The sequence below is a fragment of the Ornithorhynchus anatinus genome, chromosome 17 (genome assembly GCF_004115215.2).
Source record: "Ornithorhynchus anatinus isolate Pmale09 chromosome 17, mOrnAna1.pri.v4, whole genome shotgun sequence".
Lineage (NCBI taxonomy): Eukaryota > Metazoa > Chordata > Mammalia > Monotremata > Ornithorhynchidae > Ornithorhynchus > Ornithorhynchus anatinus.
The window spans coordinates 16,536,323-16,558,829 of NC_041744.1; the positions used below are offsets into that span (position 1 = coordinate 16,536,323).

Below are 22,507 nucleotides of genomic sequence, written 5' to 3' on the forward strand. Positions count from 1 at the left end.
GGAGGGATCTGGCGTTTGGTGAATGTTCAGAAACAGAATTTCTCTCAATTCTTTCCTCACAGTATTTGTGTAAAGCTCTTCCTCTGTGCCAGGCACTCTTTTAAATGCTGGAGTAGATACAAGTTAATGAGGTTGGACAAAGTCCCTGTTCCGCGTGGGGAACAGTCTTAATCCTCATTTTACAGTTGAGGTAACTGAGGCACGGAGAAGTCAGGTGACTTGCCCGAGGTCACTCAGCAGACAAGTGTCAGAGCTGGGACTAGAACCCATGTCCTTCTGACTCCCAGGCCTGTGTGCTATCCACTAGGCCGTCTGCTTGAACCAGCGAGGCTCAGCTTTAGGAAGAGGTTGGGAGGGGACCTGGTGACCCCAGACAAGCTCCATAAAAATCGCAAACACTGGACCGTCTAAACAACCTCTAGCATGTGCCCAGGGCTCCAGCTTCCTTCACCGTGTCATTTCCAGAGTCGTGGACGCCTCCATCCGGCCTGTGGAGCTCGTCTAACCTAGCTCCTCTGGCCTCACCAGCTCGGCTGCCCGCTGACACGCACAGCGCCTCAGTTCTTTGCAGTCCTTAGAGAAAGTCTTTCCATTGAGGATGGTCACACAGTCCCTGCTCCTCGGACTGTCAGAATCCACCACAACTTGAAATCTGGAAAAGCAGAGTTCAGTCCTTGAGTTTCCAGCCAGCTCCATCACCATAGTCCCCATCATTTTCATCACCATCTCCGTCCCCATCGCTTTCCTCATTATCCCTGTCACTATTGGTCAATACTGACTGAACCTCCTTAAGGATTTTTACTTGGCTTTGAGGGGTAGAAACTTACTTTGAAGACTCATTCACAGGGCAATCAATCAGTAATATTCAGTGAGCGTTCACTCGGGCAGAGCACCGTACTAAGTACTCAGGAGAATACAACAGATATGAACAGACCTGATCCCGGCCCTCAACAACCTTATAATCTAGCAGAAGAGGCAGCCACTAAAACACAAGCAAAGGGAAGCAATAAGGTCTAAAGATATCTATATAGTATAACAGGAGGATGGGGGAGAGAGTGTTCGAGAGCTTAGGTGCCGGAGAAGGGCTGGAGAAACAGTAGGAGGGGATAGAGGGTGGCGAGATGAAATATTAGGGAAGACCTCCGGGAGGAGGTGGTCTTTTGGAAGGCTGGGAGCTGTGACCAGGTGAACCAGGGCAGCAATGCAGGAGCAGAAGAAAGCGGGAGTCAGATCCAAGATTCTCAGCCTCCCGCTCGCCTCACCCACCTCCCCACAGCCTAAGGCTGCAGGAGGCCTGCCGTCCCGAAGGACCACTCTTTGGATGAAGCATCCGTGCCCACCACCCTCTCCAGAGCCCGAGGTTTCCTGAGGGTGGACACTTACAGATCAGACGCCTGAGGGGATCCATCCAGCCAGACCCAGGGCTGGCCACTGCCATTGCGACTCAGTCCCGTCCAGTAGGAGTAGAAGAATTTAGAGAAACTCAGGGGTATCACCAACTCCTGGGGGGGGACCAGAAGAACATTAGTCCAGTCAGAAAAATAATGCTAATATTGCTTCTAATATTTACAACTACGAGTCGTCCTCAAGAGCGTGGGCCTGGGAGTCAGAAGACCCCGGGTTCTAGTCCCAGCTCCGCCACCTGTCTTCTGTGCGACCTTGGGCAAGTGACTTAACTTCTCTGAGCTTCAGTCCCTTCATCTGGAAAATAGGGATTAAGACCGTGAGACCCATGTGGGACATGGACCGTGTCCAATCTGATTATCTCGCATCTACCTCAGTGCTTAGAACAGAGCCTGGCACATAGTAAACACTTAAATACCATAATAAAAAATCTCAGTTGAGCAGATGTAGACATAGATACCAGTACTGAGAGGGGGGTAAATAAATTTGGAGCTAGATTGGAAGGGATTGGATCAATAAATCAATTTATGGTACGTATCGAGCGCTTACATCGTGTAGTGCACTATACAAATGTATATATTATACATTTGCAAGAATATGATACAACAGTAGACGGCTTCCCTGCCCACAGTGAGCTTACAACCATTAGGAGAGTTTCTACGCTTTTAGGAATTCAGTGGCTTGCATGAAAATATAGACGAATGCCGTGCAGATAAGGACTGGGGTATTTGTTAAGTATTTACTATGTGATGGGCACTCTACTAAATGCTGGGGTAAAAACAAGATATTTAGGTTGGACACAGTCTTTGGCCCAACGGTGCTCGCAGTCTAAGTAGGATGCAGAATTGTATACTCCAAGTGCTTAGTACAGTGCTCTGCACACAGTAAGCGCTCAGTAAATACAATTGAATGAATGCAGAACAGGTCCTGAATCCCCATTTTATAGATGAGGAAACTAAAGCATGGAAAGAAGATATGTAACTTGCTCAAAGGCACCCAGCAGGAAAAATGGCAGAGCCGGGATTAGAATGCAGGTCCTCTGACTCGTAGGCCCAGCTCTTTCCACTAGGCCACATTCGGGCTAAAAAGAGACTCAAATAAGCCGTTACATGTCATAGCCTGTGGCTGGGAACAGCCCTGTTTTTTTTTTTTTGTTTCTATTATGGTATTTGTTAAGTACTTACACTGAGTCAAGCACTCTTCTAAATCCTGGGGTAGATACCAGTTAATCATTCGCAAATGGGGCTCACAGTCTAAATAGGAGGGAGAATAAATATTGAAGACCCATTTTGCAGTTGAGGGAACCGAGGTTCAGTTAAGTGACTTGCCCAAGCTCACAGAACAGGCCAGTTGGTGGAGCCAGGATTAGGCCCCAGATCCTCTGCCCCTGAATTTGCTCTTTCCACTAAGTCCCGCTGCGTTATCGCTGTCCTGCCGCCTCTCTCCAGGTCCGCCCTCCCCTAATCCACTGGCGGGATGCACAATTTATTTCCCAGGGCACCTCTTACTGAATTGTATTTTCAAAGAGATTTCCCTCTAGACTGTAAATTCCTTGTGGGCAGAGAAAGTATCTATCAACTCTGTGTACTCTTCCAAGTGCTTAGTATAGCGCTCTGCACAAAAGCAAGTGCTCAATAAATAGAAATGATAGATTGATAAATTGATTTCTGTGCTTCAGAGAGAGAGGGCACGCCCAGAGGCTAGAGAAGGCTGGGTCCCAAATCCTCACGCTGGACACTCCTCCAGATCACAGAGAAAAGCGGCTCCGGGATCTCAAGGCAGTGAGGCTGTGGTACCATCACCTACTACACCTATGAGAAGCGGCATGGCTCAGTGGAAAGAGCCCGGGCTTGGGAGCCAGAGGTCATGGGTTCGAATCCTAGCTCCACCACTTGTCAGCTGTGTGACTATGGGCAAGTCACTTCACTTCTCTGTGCCTCAGTTACCTCATCTGGAAAATGGGGATTAAGACTGTGAGCCTCATGTGGAACAACCTGATTACCCTGTATCTACCCCAGCGCTTAGAACAGTGCTCTGCACATAGTAAGTGCTTAACAAATACCAACCTTATTATTATTATTACTTCATCTAGCTACTCTTCTCCAACCCAGTCCACACACTTCACTCTTCTCACGCTAATCTCACGGTACCTCCATTTTGTCTATCTCACCGCCAACCTCTTGCCCACATCCTACCTCTGGCCTGGAATGCCCTCCTTGCTCATATCCGACAGACAGTTACTCCCCTCCCTCGAAGTCTTATTGAAGGCACATCTCCCCTAAGAGGCCTTGCCTAAGTCCACCTTTCTTCTTCTCCCACTCCCTTCTGCTTCTTCGGGACTTGCTCCCTTTATTCATCCCCCTCCCAGTCACACAGAGCTTATGCACAGATATGATTTATTTAAAGTAAGGTCTGTCTCCCCTCTAGAATATAAACTCATTGCGGGCAGGGAGTGTGACTGTTTTCTCCATTTACACTCACTCCCTTGGTGAACTCATTCGCTCGCACGGCTTCGACTACCATCTCTACGCAGATGACACGTAGATCTACATCTCTGCCCCTGTCCTCTCCCCCTCCCTTCAGGCTCGCATCTCCTCCTGCCTCCAGGATGTCTCCACCCGGATGTCGGCCCGCCACCTAAGACTCAACATGAGCAAGACTGAGCTCCTCATCTTCCCTCCCAAGCCCGGTCCTCTCTCAGACTTCCCTATCACCGTGGATGGCACGACCATCCTTCCCGTCTCTCAGGCCCACAATCTCGATGTCATCTTTGACTCGTCTCTCTCGTTCACCCCACACATCCTGTTACCAAAACCTGCCGGTTTCACCTTTACAACATCGCCAAGATCCGCCCTTTCCTCTCCACCCAAACGACTACCTTACTGCTACAGGCTCTTGTTATATCCCGGCTAGACTACTGCGTCAGCCTTCTCTCTGATCTCCCTTCCTCCTCTCTCGCCCCGCTCCAGTCTATTCTTCACTCCGCTGCCCGGCTCATCTTCCTGCAGAAACGATCTGGGCATGTCACTCCCCTTCTTAAACACCTCCAGTGGTTGCCTATCAACCTCCGCTCCAAACAAAAACTCCTCACTCTGGGCTTCAAGGCTCTACATCACCTTGCCCCTTCCTACCTCTCCTCCCTTCTCTCTTTCTACCGCCCACACCGCACGCTCCGATCCTCTGCCCCCCACCTCCTCACCGTCCCCCGGTCTCGCCTATCCCGCCGTTAACCCCTGGGCCGCGTCCTCCCACGGTCCTGGAACGCCCTCCCTCCTCACCTCCGCCAAACTGATTCTCTTCCCCTCTTCAAAACCCTACTTAAAACTCACCTCCTCCAAGAGGCCTTCCCAGACTGAGCTCCCCTTCTCCCCCTACTCCCTCTACCGCCCCCCCTTCACCTCTCCGCAGCTTAACCCTCTTTTCCCCCATCTCCCTCTGCTCCTCCCCCCTCCCTTCCCATCCCCTCAGCACTGTACTCCTCTGCTCAACTGTATGAATTTACATTACCCTATTTATTTTGTTAATAAAATGTACATTGCCTTGATTCTATTTAGTTGCCATTGTTTTTACGAGATGTTCTTCCCTTTGATTCCATTTATTGCCATTGTTCTTGTCTGTCTGTCTCCCCCGATTAGACTGTAAGCCCGTCAAAGGGCAGGGACTGTCTCTATCTGTTGCCGACTTGTTCATTCCAAGCACTTAGTACAGTGCTCTGCACATAGTAAGCATTCAATAAATACTATTGAATGAATGAATTGTTCTATTGTCCTCTGCTAAGCACTAGTACAGTGCTCTGCACACAGTGAATCCTTCTGACTGTGATTCAGAAACCCCTTTCCTCCTCCTCATCTTTTCTCTAAGGGAGCCCGCCCCGCACCCCATGAGAGAGAAGTCCAGATGTCCTACCAGCACTTGATGGCTGTCAATCTTCAGTAGGGAGGCATTCTCCGCTGAGCAGAGATCCTCACAGCCCCACCACGACCGGCTCTCTCTGTGGAAGTGGAAGCAGCTGCTTCCTCGCCAGAGCCACTTCTCCGGGCAGGGGCTGCACCTGTGCTCTTAGATGGAAGCTGGAGTCAGCCAAACCCCTCCTCCTGCAGCTCCCTCCCATCTCCCACCCGCTGCAGCCTCGGAGCATCTCCAGCCTCCCTTGCAGCTGGACCTCCTGGGTACTGAGTGGCCGCTCTCTCTCCCACCAAAGGTGACCTGAATGTCTGTAATTTACTTATTAATACTAATGTCTGCCTCCCCCTCCAGGCTGTAAACTCCCTGGGGGCAGGGAATATGTTAAATTGTTATATTATACTGGCCCAAGGGCTTAGTAATCATAATAATAATAACGATGACATTTGTTAAGCACTTACTATGTGCAAAGCACTGTTCCTAGGGATCAGGTTGTCCCATGTGGGGCTCACAGTTTTTTTTTAATCCCTATTTTACAGATGAGGCACAGAGAAGTTAAGTGACTTGCCCAAATTCACACAGCTGACAAGCGGCAGAGTGGGGATTAGAACCCATGACCTCTGACTCCCAAGTCGGGGCTCTTTCCGCTGAGCCACGCTGCCTCTCTTCTCTAGTACAGTGCTCCGCACACAGTGAGCTCTCAACAAGCACAGTTGACTGACACAGACTGAACTTTCAGCATTTCCTAGCAGTCTGGAAGAAAGACACTCATTTCAGGTGGCCGATAACATCCTCTAATAATAACTGGACTCTTGGCTAAATACTTCTGATCTGCTAAGCATTAATGTAGATAAAAGATCCTCAGATCAGATGCGGCCTCTCTCCCACCTGGGGCTCACAGTCTAAGGGACGCAGCCAGGCGTAGTGGATAGAACATGGACCTGGGAGCCCGAGGTCATGAGTTCTAATCCCAGCTCTGCCACTTGTCTGTTGCGGGACCCACTTCACTTCCCTGGGCATCAGTTACCACATCTGCCAAATGGGGATTGAGACTGTGAGCCCCATGTGGAGCAGGGACTGTGTCCAACCTAATTTGCTGGTATCCACTCCGAGGCTTAGCACAGTGCCTGACATATAGTAAGCACTTAACAAATATGACAACTGTTATTATTTTTATTATTAAGGGGAGGAAGGGCAGTATTGAATTCTTATTTTACAGATGAGGAAACAGAGGCAAAGGGAAGTTAAATGACTTATCCAAGTCCATTCATTCATTCCATCATATTTATTGAACACTTACTGTGTGCAAAGCACTGTTCTAAGCACTTGGGAGGGCACCGTATAACTATAAAACAGACACATTCCCTGTCCACAATGAGATTACGGACTAGAGAGGGAGGGTGATATTAATATAAATACATTACAGATGATAAGTTGCAACTAAACCGCTTGCCTGCTGTATGACCTTAGGCAAGTCACCTAACTTCTGTGTCTCAGTTTCATCTTCCGAGCAGGCAAGTGGTGGAGTCAGGATTGGAACCCAGGTCTTCGGACTCCCAGGTCCTCTGACTCTAAGGCTCTTTCCACTAGACTACCCTGTTTCCCTATCTCTCTGTAGGCTGCAGTTGCTATTCCAAAGGGAGGGACCTCAAGAGATTCAGAGGAGGTACTCAACTCTGGTACCTCCATCTCTTCCTCCCACCCCGCCCCGCTCCTCCCGTTCTGCCGCCGTCTCCTCCTTCCCCACCTCCCGGCCCCGTTACCTCCAGTCTTGTTGTAGAGTTCCCAGCAGAGCTTCTGGGCTACCTGCTGCAAAGTCCCCGTGAGCTTCCTGGTCTGGGCTCGGAGGTCTTGCAGCTGCCAGGAGAGGTTTCCCAGCCTCTCCTCCTGTTGGGAGATGGCCGTCCGCTGGGCGTTAGACAGTCGGGAGACCTGGAAAACTGACAGCGCCAGGTGAATCAGCAGCAGAACCAAGCTACCTCCCTCTCCTAGATCCCTCCCTTGCTCCCGTCCTCTCCTCCTGGCACCAGCATTAGGTACAAGCCCCTTCTCCCCAAACTCCACTCTCCGCCTCAAATTCCAGTGCCTTGGCCTGGATCCAAAGACCCCAGTCGTTATAATAATAATATTAATAATGTGATAATAGCAATGATAATTATATGAATGATCACGGAGAGAGCAGGCCTGGGAGTCAAAAAGACCCGGGTTCTAATCCCAGCTTTGCCACTTGTCTGCTGCGTGACCTTGGACAGTCACTTAATTTCTCTGTGCCTCGGTTGCCTCATCTGTAAAATGGGGATTAAGACTGTGAGCTCCATGTGGGACACAGACTATGTTCAACCTGAGTAACTTGTATTAATCTAGTGCTTAATACAGTGACTGACGTTAATCTAGTGCTTAATACAGTGACTGACGCGTAGTAAGCACTTAAACAATCCAATGGCTCCTACTCCATTCTGATCCTCCTTGACCTCTCTGCTGCCTTTGACACTGTCGACCATCCCCTCCTCCTCCATACCTTATCTCACCTTGGTTTCACGGACTCTGTCCTCTCCTGGTTCTCCTCTTACCTCTCTGGCCGATCATTCTCGGTCTCCTATGCTGGAGCCTCCTCCCCCTCCCATCCTTTAACTGTTGGAGTTCCTCAAGGGTCAGTTCTCGGCCCTCTTCTGTTCTCCATTTACACTCACTCCCTCGGTGAACTCATCCGCTCTCACAGCTTTGACTACCATCTCTACGCAGATGACACGCAGATCTACATCTCCGCCCCTGTCCTCTCCCCCTCCCTTCAGGCTCGCATCTCCTCCTGCCTCCGGGACGTCTCCACCTGGATGTCGGCCCGCCACCTAAAACTCAACATGAGCAAGACTGAGCTCCTCATCTTCCCTCCCAAACCCGGTCCGCTCCCAGACTTCTCTATCACCGTGGATGGCACGACCATCCTTCCCGTCCCGCAGGCCCGCGATCTCGGTGTCATCCTTGACTCGTCCCTCTCGTTCACCCCACACATCCTATCCGTTACCAAGACCTGCCGGTTTCACCTCTACAATATCGCCAAGATCCGCCCTTTCCTCTCCACCCAAACGGCTACCTTACTATTACTGGCTCTCGTTATATCCCGGCTAGACTACTGTGTCAGCCTTCTCTCTGACCTCCCTTCCTCCTCTCTCGCCCCGCTCCGGTCTATTCTTCACTCCGCTGCCCGGCTCATCTTCCCGCAGAAACAATCTGGGCATGTCACTCCCCTTCTTAAACAACTCCAGTGGTTGCCTATCGACCTCCGCTCCAAACAAAAACTCCTCACTCTAGGCTTCAAGGCTCTCCATCACCTTGCCCCTTCCTACCTCTCCTCCCTCCTCTCTTTCTACCGCCCACCCCGCACGCTCCGCTCCTCTGCCGCCCACCTCCTCACCGTCCCTCGGTCTCGCCTATCCCGCCGTCGACCCCTGGGCCACGTCCTCCCGCGGTCCTGGAACGCCCTCCCTCCTCACCTCCGCCAGACTGATTCTCTTTCCCTCTTCAAAACCCTACTTAAAACTCACCTCCTCCAAGAGGCGTTCCCAGACTGAGCTCCTCTTCTCCCTCTACTCCCTCTGCCACCCCCCTTTACCTCTCCGCAGCTTAACCCTCTTTTTCCCCTTTTCCTCTGCTCCTCCACCTCTCCCTTCCCATCCCCACAGCACTGTACTTGTCCGCTCAACTGTATATATTTTCGTTACCCTATTTATTTTGTTAATGAATTGTACATCGCCTTGATTCTATTTAGTTGCCATTGTTTTTACGAGATGTTCTTCCCCTTGACGCTGTTTAGTGCCATTGTTCTTGTCTGTCCGTCTCCCCCGATTAGACTGTAAGCCCGTCAAACGGCAGGGACTGTCTCTATCTGTTGCCGACTTGTTCATCCCAAGCGCTCTGCACATAGTAAGCGCTCAATAAATACTATTGAATGAATGAATGAATGAATAAACACCATTAACGATAATAGTATTTCTTAAGTGCTTACTTTTAGCCAAAAGCTGTATTAAGCGCTGGGGCAGACACAGTGCAATCGGATCCATCACGGTTCCACTCTCACATGGGGCTCATAGTCTAAGTGGGGAGCGAGAGCAGACAATTTCGTCCCCATTTTCAGAAGAGGAAAGTGATGCACAGAGAAGCCAAGTGACTTGCCTAAAAGTCACACAGCAGACAAGTGGCAGAGCCAAGTTTAGAAACCAGAACACTTTTTATGGTACTTTTGTCGTCCTTGATAAGCACTTACTATGTTCCGGTCACTGTTTTAAACGCTGAGGTAAATAGGATCTGGTGGGACACAGTCCCTGTCTCACGTGGGGCTCGTGGTCCCATTTTACAAATGAGGTAACTGAGGCCCAGGGAAGTGAAAAGACTTGCTCAAGGTCACGCAGCAGATGGATTAGAATCCAGGTCCTTCAGACTCCCATGGCCGTGCTCTATCCACTACGCCACACTGCTTCTCCTACCTCAGTGGAAACTCTTCTGGCGAGAAGTGGAGTACTTACACTCGAAGCCCAGGATTCCCAGCCCAAGCAGCAAGACGAGGCACACAATGAGAAGAGTCAAGGCCACGGGCCGCCATGCCCGGGATGGGGCCACACGCCCTGAGAGACAAGCAGGAATCAAAGACGGTTATGAGCGTGGCATTTGTTAAGCACTTACTATATGCCAAGCGCTTCCCTAGGTACAAGATCTCCAGGTCAGATACAGTCTCTGTCTCATCTGAGGTTAACAGTCTAAAGGGAAGAGAGCGCGGGTATTGAATCCCCATTTTATAGATGAGGAAACTGAGGCCCAGAGAAGTTAAGTGACTAGTCCAAGCAAGGGCAGGCAAGTGGCAGAGCTGGAACTCGAACTCAGGTATGTTGATTCCCAGACCCGTGCTCTTTCCACTAGGCCACTGGCATTTGGCTTTTGGCTTTAGGAAAAATTCAGCAAGAGACACTGTGTTTCCTGTTTCACCCCCTAGATGGTAAACTCCTGAGGGCAGGGTTCGCGTCTGTTTTGTCTATTCTATAGCTTAGTGTTGGTGCCTGTAAAATTATGCCAGTTGGTTGCTCTGCACGGTCAGTGAGACACATACATGATTCGGGAAGGTCTTCACATTTTATTCTGCAGAATGGTCAACCACCACACTTCGGGAGGAGATCAGTGACACTTTTTAGGTTTCATTTGTATCCATACAATAGCCCCCCTTCTCCCCCACCCCCATATGCCCATTTCAATCACTGACATGGGCATCTTGATTCTCAGATAGGGTGCCAGGGCTAGTTGACTCCCACCCTCAATGGTCAGCAGTAAAATTCAGCCACTACAAAGGATTCTATGTAACCTCAGATAAACATTTTAAAAGTTCTCTTCCTTGTTCCTCAAAAAAGGTGTTACGTCAGCTAAGGGCTATGTTTCCATCAAATGGTGATGCCTTGGCCCTGGTATGACAGTTTCATTACATCGCTTTCCACGTTAAGTACAGTGCTCTGCCCCAGGTAAGCGCTCAGTAAATGCCACTCATTGACTGATTGCTTGATTTCGTGGACACTTGGGGAAAACACATCAGCGGTATCATACAAACCGACCTGTATTGTTATCTATGACTGTGTTTTTCTTATCTGTGACTGTACAAGCAATCAGTAGTATTTACTGAGTGATTACTCTCTGCAGAGCACCTTCAGACCCCTTGGGAGAGAACAATAGGATTAGTAGACCGTGATGCCAGCCATTAAGAAATTTACATTTAACAGGGGAGATAAAAAACTGAATTAAATTACAGGTTCATCCGAACAGGTGCCGACCTGTTCATCCCAAGCGCTTAGTACAGTGCTCTGCACATAGTAAGCGCTCAATAAATACTATTGAATGAATGAATGAATGAATGAAAGGTTTGGGAGGAAGCAACAGTTTATGATGTACACATAATTGCTACGGGGGAGAGAGGTGAGTGAGAAGCTGGGGCTTTAGGTGACAGATGTGCTGAAGTGGCAGTAGAAAGGGGATGGGGTGGGGAGATTGCAAAGTAAGCAAGAAAGATTTCCTGCTTGTTTATCCATTTATTAATTCACTGGGTAAATCCCTCTTCAGCATCCTAGGGAAGAGAAAGGGATCTTGATTTTGATGAGTCCCCCAGCGGAACTCAAATCAGGAGGTGGTTGGAGCGCAAGCTTGTGGGAAAAGGGATGAAAGGTAAACCCAGCAAAAACACCAATTCTGAAGCAACTGTTCAACAAGATGAAGGAAAACAGCAGCCCCAGTAGTCCAGGGAGTGAACGGGTCTTACCAGGCTCCCTGGACGGGGCAGGGCTGAACTTGATGCACATGGTCAGGACCTCCAGTATGTGCTAACAGCTCGGGGGGTGGTGGGGAGGGAGAAGGGGGCTGCCTGACCAGCTCACCCAGATGGCTACAGTGTTCCTTGACAGCAGTGTCTCCTCCTGCCCCTCCTCTTCCTCCTCCTCTTCCACTTCTGCCTTCTCCTGCCCCCGTTTCTTCCTTCTCCTCATCTTCCTCCTCCTCATCTTCCCCTTCCTCCTCTTTCTCATCCTTCTCTTCCTTCTCTGCCTCTGCTTCCTCCTTTTCTTCCTCCACTTTCTTCTCATCCTTCACTTTCTCCTACCTCAGTGGAAACCCTTCTGGGGAGATGTGGGGTACATACACTCGAACCCCAGGGCTCCCAGCCCAAGCAGTAGCACGAGGCACACAGTGAAAATAGTCAAGGCCTCGGGCATCACTCTGGTCACTGACCTCCCTGCCTCCAGTCTCTCTCTCCACTGCAGTCCACAATTCACTCTGCATCTCAGATCATTTTGCTAAAAAAAAAATTCAGTGTTTTCCCACTCCTCCAAAACCTCCAGGGGTAGCCCTTTCATTCTACACTCTTCACTCCTCTACCGCCTTGATCTCTATTTTGCCACATCCTCCCTCTCTGCTTGAAACTCCCTCTCCCTTCATTGACAACAGACCACCACTCTCCCTACCTTCGAAGGCCTACTAAATTCACACCTCCTCCAAGCGGCTACCCCTGACTAGCCCCTCATTTCCCCATCCACCTTATTCGCCTTCTGCATCACCTGTACCCCTAAAGTTCTTTAGTATTCACCCCTCTCTTGGCTCCACAGCACTTATGTCTGTATCCTTACCCTCTCTTGTTCCCATAATTGTAATTTATTTTAATTCCTCTCTTCCCCACTAGGCAGGGATTGCAGAGATTAGTACAGTCCTTTCCACACAGTAAGCGCTCAATAAATACACTGATTGACTGATTGAAAGTTCCCCTGTCTCTCAGATCTGTGCTCTTCACTAAAAGCAAACAAGTATGTCTTAGTGGGTAGAAAGTCAGAAAGGCTCCATCTTTCCATACTGACAGTCAGGTTACTGAACCTTACTTCTCTGCTGGGTGTCAGCAGTGAATTTTGGTATGTGGGGCTTTAGCACAGGTGAGATGATGAAAGTTAAGCAGTTACACTCACCTTCTGCTGATTCTCTATTGCCTCCAGAGAGGAAGAGAGGCTTACACTTCAGCAGGACTTGCTCCAGGTCAATCTAATTCCTAGTGGAAAGAGCACTGGACTGAGAAGCAGTGTGGCCTAGTGGACAGAGCATTTGGGCCTGGGAGTCAGAAGGATCTAGGATCTAATCCAGGCTCCACCACACGTCTGCTATGTGACCTAGGGCAAGTTGCTTAACTTCTCTGCCCCTCAGTGTCCTCATCTGTAAAAGAGAGATTAAAATACCCATTATCCCTCCCTCTTAGATTGTGAGTCCCGAGTGGGACAGGGACTGCATCCAGTCTGATTATCTCCAATCTATTCTAGCACTTGGTATTCAGTAAGCACTTTGAAAAGATCATTATCATTGTGGAGCACTGAAAATTCCTGTTTGGGCGAGGCGCCTTTCCCGGATCCCATGTGGGGCTACCATGTTCCAACTCTTGTTCTCCGGCAGTCGGTCACACCCTCCCCTGACTCAGGGGGCTGAGCCTCCCTGGGTGTCCCACATCTGTTCCAAGTGATTCACGGGGTCTCCTCTCCCTGGGCCTCCCACCCTGAAATCAAGCTGATTCTCAAAACCGCCCACTGCTTAGGAGGGGCTCCAGTTTGGGTGTACTTCTGAGGTCTTTATTTTCTTGGGTAAAAAAAAAAGTCCACCCTGACTGCTGCTGTGCATTTGGTAAAGATTCCTGAGTCAGTCAAGGGAATGATCTAAACATCCCCAGGAATAACAAGACCTATAGAGATAAATACTTCTTTCCTGTATCCCCTTACTGCAGCTGCACTCCAAAGGCTTTGGAATTTGCAGCCCCTCACCCAGAAACAAGGCGTGAAAAGAAAAGACGGTCTGATCATGGATTCAAACCTCAGAAAGACAAGGGTTCAGGTGGCTACCCTGTATATCAGCAGGCACTCCCAGGCCCGCAAGAAACCAGACTTTGGTTTTGTCGACTGAACCCTCCCCCTTCCCACCAAGCCTCCATCAGAGGGCTGGAGGAAGGAAGGAATGGAGTCTGGAGGCAAAGAGAAAGAAAGGTCAGATGGGGGTGGAGGGTGGGGTAAGGGAGAGTTCAGAGGCAGGAGTGGTAGGTATGTGCTTGGCTATGTTAATGCAGAGAGCATTTATGAACGTATCCACACCCTCCTCAGCAGCACTTGGGAACTTATTTTCACCTTCCTCAGCACTCACGAATATAGGGAGAAGCAGGATGGCCTAGTGGAAAAAATCATGGTCCCTGGCAGTTAGAGAAACTGGGCAGGGGTGGGGGTGATGGGCAGGATTTCTCATTTCCCAGATCCCCCAATCTATCACACTCACTGGACCTTCTGGCACTTGATGGAAAAGGTAAGGGGCAGGTGCAGGAGGGGAATATCTAGCACCTCTTTTTCAACAACCTCTTCTACAAGCTTCTGGTCACCTCCCCCTACCTATTTGGTATTTGTTAAGCGCTTACTATGTGCCGAGCACTGTTCTAAGCGCTGGGGTAGACATAGGGGAATCAGGTTGTCCCACGTGGGGCTCACAGTCTTAATCCCCATTTTACAGATGAGGGAACTGAGGCACGGAGAAGTTAAGTGACTTGCCCACAGTCACACAGCCGACAAGTGGCAGAGCTGGGATTCGAACTCATGAGCCCTGACTCCAAAGCCCGTGCTCTTTCCACTGAGCCACGCTGCTTCTCCTATGGTCTCCCAGAGGAATGTTCTAAAAGAGGAACAAGTGGTGAGGGGAAAAGATGTTAAAAAAAAGTCTAATTTCTGGTGCAGGCTCATTGCTTTGGGAGGAAGGACTACTGCAAGCGCACGCTATTCTGTCCTCCAAGGAACTAGGCCCATTCCAAAGCAATGAGCAAACCCTGTTGCTGCCCAAGGCACTGTGAGCTCTGAGAGCACTGGGAACTCTGTGAGTAATGGGAGAACTGGGAGCTCTTTGATCACTGTGGATTCTGTGGGCACTATGAGGTCTGAAGTCACTGGGAGCACTGCGAGCTCCGAGAGCACTCTGTTTGCTCCTGCTGACCAAAGTGCAGCTGTCCACTCTCCTGGGGAAAGGGAAGTGGGGATGGCTGGGTGGAGTGAAGAGGGCGCAGAAAGTTGCAAGAAGACAAAGCAGCAAAGTGGACTGTTCTTGCAAATATCATAGGTGGAGCCAGACACGACAGCGTGACCGTGACATTGCGCCCAGGGGTTGGGTGAACAGCACATATCCATGCCATCTCTGACCATCCAAGCCCCTGGGGGCCTCTGGATCATCCCAGCCTGCCTCCTCCGGGGCACCTGGACTGGAGCAGACCCTTGTCCTCGTCCTCACCCCGTCCCCTCCTACCTCACCTTGCTACTCTCCCATTACCACACAGCCCACACACTTGGCTCCTCTAAAGCTAACCTCACCGCCGCCTCGATCTCTTGCTCGCCGTGACCCCTCGCCCACATCCTGCCTCTGGCCTGGAAGGCCCTCCCACCTCAAATCTGACAGACAATTACTCTCCCCACCTTTGAAGACTTATTAAAGGCACATTTCATCCAGAGGCCTTCGCTAAGCCCCCCGTTTCCTCTTCTCCCACTCCCTTCTGCGTCGCCCTGCTTGCTCCCTTTCTTCATCCCCCCTCCCAGCTCCACAACACTTATGAACGTATCTGTCATCTATTTCTATTCATGCCTGTCTCCCCTTCTCTAGATTGTTTATTATTGTATTGTACTCTCCCAAGCACTTAGTACAGAGCTCTTCACACAGTAAACGCTCAATCAATACAACTGAATGAATGAATAAATACCCGGGGCACTTTCCTGTGGTCTCAAGCTGGAGGAGGAGGAGAAGGAGCTCAGCAGCTGTGACTTTGCCAGCGTGGCTGAGAAATCAGTGGACTTGCTGCCGGACAATTGCTCCTGGGTCAGTCAGTGGGGAACCACTGGGTTGGTGACCTGCCCCAGCCAAAGCCTGCTGGATGGTCAGCCTCTCTGGTGGGGTCAGAGAATCCACAGGCAGGTCACTTTACCACAAAAGTACCATCATCTCACCTGCGCAAAAGCCCCAGACTTCCGCTCTCCATAGCTGATGCCCAGTGGCGAAATGCGGCTGGGTAAGCAGCTGTGATTATGAGGAGATGGAGCCTTCCTGCCCTCCTACCCGCCACATGGCCCAGTGGATAAAGTACAGGCCTGAGAGTCATCAGGACCTGAGTTCTAGTCCTGCCCCCACCTCGTGTCTGCCGTGTGACCTCGGTCAAGTCACTTCACTTCCCTGGGCCTCGGTTCCCTTATCTGTTAAAAAATGGGGCTTAAAACTGTGAGCCACCTATGGGACTGTGTCTAAACTGTTTACCCCAAGGCTTAGAACAGTACCTGGTTCGTAGTAAGTGCTTAACAAATACCATCATTACCTTTTATGACTATTATTGAAGCCGCGTGGCTTAGTGGAAAGAGCCCAGGCTTGGGAGTCAGAGGTTGTGGGTTCTAATCCCGGCTCCGCCACTTGTCCGCTGTGGGACTCTGGGCAAGTTACTTAGCTTCTCTGTGCCTCAGTCGCCTCATTTGTAAAATGGGGATTAAGATTCTGAGCCCCACGTGGGACAACCTGATTACCTTGTATCTACCCAAGTGCGTAGAACAGTGCTTGGCACATAGTAAGCACTTAAATACCATTATTATTCATTAGTATTAATATCACCGTGTCTACCTAGACGCACAGGAACAGAAAAGAGACAAAGTGGTGGCTGAGCCAAGAACCATTTCCAGGTTCTATTCCCTGCTCTTCCATTTGTCTGCTGCGTGACTTTGGGGAAGTTACTTCAATTCTCTGGGCCTCAGTTACTTCATCTATAAAATGGGGATTAAGACTGTGAGCTCCACATGGGACAGGGACCACATCCAACCCGAAAACCTCGTTTCTATTCCAGCGCTTAGCACAGTGCTTGGCACATAGTAAGCACATAACAAGTACCATTATTATGGTTCCAGTTTAGGGTGATCCAACCCCCACGCAGGAGCAGACTTCACAGAGACAGAAAGGAGACTGAGGGGGTTGAATCGCGACAACACAGAGTAAGCACTTAACAAACGCCATCAATCAATTGCGGACGGTAGTGAGCAGAAGCAGGATTTCCTCCTGGCCCTGGAGTCACCACACTGGCCCTGTCAGGACGCTCTGGTCTAGGCTTTTCCAGCCCCCCGGTGTGGTAGGAAGGATGGGGAGACAAAAATAACTGTGGTATTGAATAAAAATAATAATAATGTTGGTATTTGTTAAGTGCTTACTATGTGCAGAGCACTGTTCTAAGTGCTGGGATAGATACAGGGTAATCAGGTTGTCCCACATGAGGCTCATAGTCTTAATCCCCATTTTACAGATGATGGAACTGAGGCACAGAGACATTAAGTGACCTGCCCATAGTCACACAGCTGACAAGTAGAAGAGAAGGGGTTCAAACCCATAACCTCTGACTCCCAAGCCCGGGCTCCTGGTAGAGTATAATACAACAGAATTAGCCGACAGGTTTCCTGCTCATAATCGAGTTTACAGTCTAGAAGGGGAGACAGACGATAGATTTGGGTGATTTTTCCTTCTTGTTCTGTCCTTTTGGAGGAACCCTCGCTCCCCCAGATCGATTTCTCTACCTCCTCTCTTCACATATGGCTCAGAGGAAGCCTGTCTGACCATAAAGATTGTGGCATTTGTTAAATGCGTACTATATGTCAAGCACTGTACTCAGCACCGGGGTAGACCCCAAGAAAATCAGGATTCCTTTCTTGCCCCACATGAGGGTCACAGTTTAAGTAGGGGGAAGAACAGGAATTGAGTCCACATTTTACAGATGAGGAAGCAGGCACAGAAGAGTTAAGTGACTTGTCCAAGGTCACACAGGAGGCAATTGGCAGAACTGGGATTAGAACCCCGGTCCACCAGCTGCAAGGCCCACGTTAGGTAGCAGTGGAGGGTGAAAACTGGCTCTCCAGAGACCCCTCATCCAACCCCTCCCACCCACTCCCCCCAACACACACACATAATTCGTGCTTGAGGAGGAGCTGGAAGATGGTGGAAAGCATGGGTGGGTGTATCAGGGGCTCAGCTCCTGGAGATGGTATCAGAGGACAATGACGAGCAGCAAAGGGTGAATTGAACTGATTTCTGGAGGAAAGGAATGGAGGATTGATAGAGAGTGGGAAGATAATATTTATTAAGGGCTTATTATGTGTCAAACGTTGGGCCAAATAGAAAATAATCAGGTTGAACACAGTCCCTGTCCCATATGGGACTCAGAGTATAAGAGGGAGGGAGGAGGGATATTTAATCAATCAATTGAAGTTGTTGAGCGCTTACTGTGTGCAGAACACTGTGCCAAGCACTGGGGAGAGTACAATACAATGGAGTAGTTAGACACATTCCTTTCCCACAGCGAGCTCAAGGTCCAGAGGGACTGTTTCCCATTTTACAGAGAAGAACACTGAGACATAGAGAAGTCAAGCCACTGGACCCAGATCACACAGCAGATGTGTGGCAGAGCTGGGAATTAGGTCTCCCAACTCCCAGGCCCACACACTTCCACAGCCCAGGCTGTTTATCCAAGAAAAGCGGGTTTTTTGAGCCATCTTGGAGGAGGGAGAGAGGAAAAGGAGAATCCTGGGGACTCAGCCTGAGTCAGGGCTCAAAATCTAATCAGAGACGAATAGGGCCCTAGATGGAAGAACTCCAAGCCCCTTGGGCCAAATAACGAGCTGGGAATTCAGGGGCAAAAGTTCCCCTCCTCAGGTCCCCATACAAAGGCTAAAGCCAGTGTTCCTGAGTCCCAGATTTCAGCCCAGAATGGGTCATGGCTCAGAATGCTGTTTATCCTTTTCTTGGAGTCCATGGGCCCGGGAGCTGGGAGACCTGGGTTCTAATTCCCTGCTCTGCCACGCGTCTGCTGTGCCATCTGGGTCCAGTGGCTTGACTTCTCTACATCTCAGTGTTCTCTGTAAAATGGGAAACAGTCCATCGGAGAAGCCCACTGTACGCTGAGAGGCTCCGAGTCAATGGCGAGAGGGGAAGGTGGCCAGAAGAAGCTGGGCCCTGGGAGTCCGAGTCCCTAGATGGGTTGCCGGGTGGCCGGGGTTATACGGGGAAGTGGTTATGGCCGGGACTCTCCATCACCCGTGGACGGAGCCAAGGGGCCAGGCCTCAGAGGAGCCGAGGGGGTCGCCCTCAAGGCCGGGATACCTCTGGGCTGGGTTCATTAATGGCCTGGAGATCTGGAGTCTGTCTCCACAGGGCTGGATGTCTGTCCAGAACTTTCTCTCTCATCTCACTCACACACACATTCTCTCTCTCCAGTTGTAATGATTTTGTTGGTCTCCTCCATTAGAGTGTGAGCTATTTATGGGCAGAGAATCTCCCTCTCTTTTTCCCATTTTACTATTTTATGTCGATCTCCTCCATTAAATTGGAAGCTGTGGACAGAGAACGAGCTGCTCCTGTTATTACTAGCACTACTAATGATGGTATTTGTTAAGCGCTTACTCTGTGACAAGCACTGGAGTAGATACAAGGTAATCAGGTTGTCCCGTGAGGGAACAGAGGACCGGAGAAGTTAAGTGACTTGCCCGAGGTCACGCAGTGGACAAGTGGCAGAGCCGGGATTAGAACCCACCTCCTCTGACTCCCAAGCCTGGGCTCTTGCCACTAAGCCCCGCTTAATAATATGCGCATGCAACAACACACAAACGTAAGTTCACCACACATATTCTCTCCTGTTGCAACTGTTTTATGCCGCAGAGAGCAGTGTGGCTCAGTGGAAAGAGCCCGGGCTTGGGAGCCAGGGGACCTGGGTTCTAATCCCAGCTCTGCCACTTGTCTGCTGGGTGGCCGGGGGCAAGTCACTCAACTTCTCTGGGCTTCAGTTACCTCATCTGTGAAATGGGGATTAAAAGTGTGAGCCCCACGGGGGACAACCTGATTACCCTGTATCTACCCCAGCGCTTAGAACAGTGCTTGGCACATAGTAAGTGCTTAACAAATAGCATAGTTATTATTATTTTATGACTGTCTCCATTAGAGTGTAAGCTCTCTGTTGTCAGAGAATAAACTATAGTACTTCTATTATACACATCCCACACACATATACATATCAGATCCCACTGGCCCTTGAGAGGAATAACAACCAAACCTAGTGATCAATTCTTAGAACATCCCAGACTTGGAAACGCTCCTCCCCGCAGCTCACCTATACCAACACACCCCCTAACCAGCCACCACAGAGTCACAGACACAGAGAGAATTTCTTCTTTCCCTCCAGACTTCCCTCTGCTCTCGCTCTCTCTGTCTGTCTGCTGTCTCTCTCTCTGATTCCCTGAGCAGTGTTTGACCCTCCTGCCCCAGCCTGGCCACCTTCCATCCCCGGTCGTCCGCCCAACCATCTGTACCTGGGCCGGAGGGCTCGGGGCTCCTGGCTGCGCTGGAGGTTCGGGAATGCAGGCTCAGGGTGGTGTGTCCATCGTCCTCGAGCATATCCTGGGTGCTGCTGTACTTGGCCCGCATCTGGACTGGCGATCGATGGACCGACCGATGGACTGGTTTCCCAGACCGTGGGAGCGGAACGTCGCCGCCGTTGCCCTCTGCCTGCCCTTAGCGGCGGGGACGGTCGGCATTCCTGAGGCCGCCTCCTCCGCGGTGGGCCGAGACCCTCTGCCAGCCTCTCCCTGTCGAGCCGGGGGCTGTTCCCGGTGCCCACAGCACCGGAGTCTCCGGCGTTGAGTCCCCTGAGAGAGAGGAGGAAACGCAGCCTGTTTTCTGCTCTGGCCGCCTCCGAGCCAGCACGTGTTGAGGGGGCTGGCCTTTTGCACACATCCTGGAATTCTGTTTTCCCCAAGGAGAAGGATTTTCAAAGCAGCTGCCCTCATGCTCCAGCCCAGCTCCCCGGGACAGACTCCCCTAATTCTGAGCAAGCTGCCCCAGCGTCACGGATCCCGGCTGACACCGACATCCAGTAGAGAGAGCACAAGGCTGAGGTTTGGAAGATTCAATCATTCAATCAATCGTATCCATCGAGCACTTACTGCCTGCAGAGGACGATACTAAGAGCTTGGGGGAGTACGGCCTAACCGAGTTGGTAGATGCTGTCCCTGCCCATAGTGAGTTTACAGTCTAGAGGGGAAAAAAGACATTAATACAAATTCATAAATTATGAATACGTATATAAATCCTAGGGGGCTGAGGGAGGGGAGAATAAAATGGTTTGTTGGTTGATTCTTTGTCCAACCTCTGACACAGCTTTGGGCAGGTCATCTAATCAATCAGTCAGTGATATCGACTGAGCACTGTGCAGAGCGGTGCGCTAAACTCTCTGAACTTCCCTGCCTCCTTCCAAAAATAATCCCAGCGAACACACTTTTCATTCCTCAGAGCTCAACTGATAATAACGGTGGTATTCGTTAAGCACTTACTATGTACCAAGGACTGTTCTAAGCGCTAGGGTAGGTAATCAGGTAATCAGGTTGTCCCACGTGGGGCGCACCATCTTAATCCCCATTTGACAGATGAGGTCACTGAGGTGCAGAGAAGTGAAGTGACTTGCCCAAGGTCACACAGCAGACAAGTGGCGCCTCGCATGTCTTCCTGCAGGGAGAGGGAGGCAGGCAGAGGTGGACTAGGGGAAAACGCAAGGGCCTGAGAGTCAGAGGACCTGGGTTTTAATCCCAACTCCACCACCATACTGTGTGAACTTGGGAAAGTCACTTCACTTCTCTGTGTCCAGTTCCCTCCCCTGCAAAATGGCGATTCAATACCTGTACTCTCTCCTACTTAGACTGTGTACCCCATAGGGGACCTGATTGTACTGAATCTACCCCAGCACTTAGAACAGGGCTTTGACATGTAGTAAGTGCTTAATAAATTCCACAGTTATTAGGTCAAGGCTGACCAGCAGCCAGAAGAACAGAAGGGATAGAGGACAAAGAGAATCAATCGATCAATCGATGATATTTACTGACTGCTTCCTGAGCACTGGGGAGAACACAATCAAATAGAGTTGGTAGCCATGATCTTTAATCTCAAAGAGCTTTTCAGTGTAACTGGGGAGACAGATGGCGAAATGAATTACAGATGGGGAAACGGCAGAGGATAAGGAAATGTCCAGAAGTGCTGAGGGGCTGGGATTGGGTGACAATCAAAGTGTTAAAGGGATTCAGACCCAAGTTTGTAGGCAACACGGGAGAGGGGCCAAATAACGGGAAATGAGGCAGGACAGAGCTACCCATAGGCCCCAAGGAACTACAAAGGAGGGAAAGCTGAACAGGTCCCAGGGCCTGAAACTCTTGGGGAGAGACAGAGGAGAAGGAAGGGGAGAATGGGAAGGGGTGAGGAGCAGACAGGATTCAGATATTTGGGTTTGGAGCGTCAAGGTCCAAGAGGTTAGAGGTCCGGAAAGCAGGCTACTGGCAAAGCTGAGGGGAAAAGGTGCTTGAGGTGAGGGGACTAGGATGGTTAATTAATTAATTTTAGTATTTGTCAAGCACTTCATTTATTCATTCATTCATTCATTCATTCATTCGTATTTATCAAGTGCTTACCGTGTGCAAAACACCGTACTAAGAGCTTGGGAGAGTACGACGTAACATTAAGCAGACACATTCCTGCTCACAGCGAACTTAGAGTCTACAGGGGAAGACAGACGTTAATATGAATAAATAAATTACAGATAAATTACAGCTATGTACATCAGTGCTGTGGG

The 22,507-nt window shown here is 50.1% G+C and overlaps 1 protein-coding gene across 1 annotated transcript; it reads right to left on the reverse strand.

The window, feature by feature from the left end:
- Positions 1 to 252: 252 nt before the first annotated feature.
- CLEC1A (C-type lectin domain family 1 member A) lies at positions 253 to 20,545 on the reverse strand. The gene is made up of 6 exons (XM_029082393.1): positions 20,202 to 20,545; positions 9,828 to 9,926; positions 7,071 to 7,247; positions 5,311 to 5,462; positions 1,384 to 1,502; positions 253 to 652 (listed from the first exon to the last, which is right to left on the reverse strand). The coding sequence occupies exons 1-6, from the start codon at positions 20,314 to 20,316 to the stop codon at positions 502 to 504; spliced, it is 813 nt and encodes a 270-aa protein (XP_028938226.1). The 5' UTR covers positions 20,317 to 20,545; the 3' UTR covers positions 253 to 501.
- Positions 20,546 to 22,507: the final 1,962 nt, after the last annotated feature.

Excerpts from the sequence above, each read along its gene's own strand:
- CLEC1A (XM_029082393.1), bottom strand. The coding sequence starts at position 20,316 with ATGCGGGCCAAGTACAGCAGCACCCAGGATATGCTCGAGGACGATGGA. Across the intron at positions 9,927-20,201 it reads CCCCGAGCCCTCCGGCCCAG|GGCGTGTGGCCCCATCCCGG; the intron begins GTACAGATGGTT and ends CTTGTCTCTCAG. Across the intron at positions 5,463-7,070 it reads ACTCTACAACAAGACTGGAG|AGCACAGGTGCAGCCCCTGC; the intron begins GTAACGGGGCCG and ends CTTCCATCTAAG.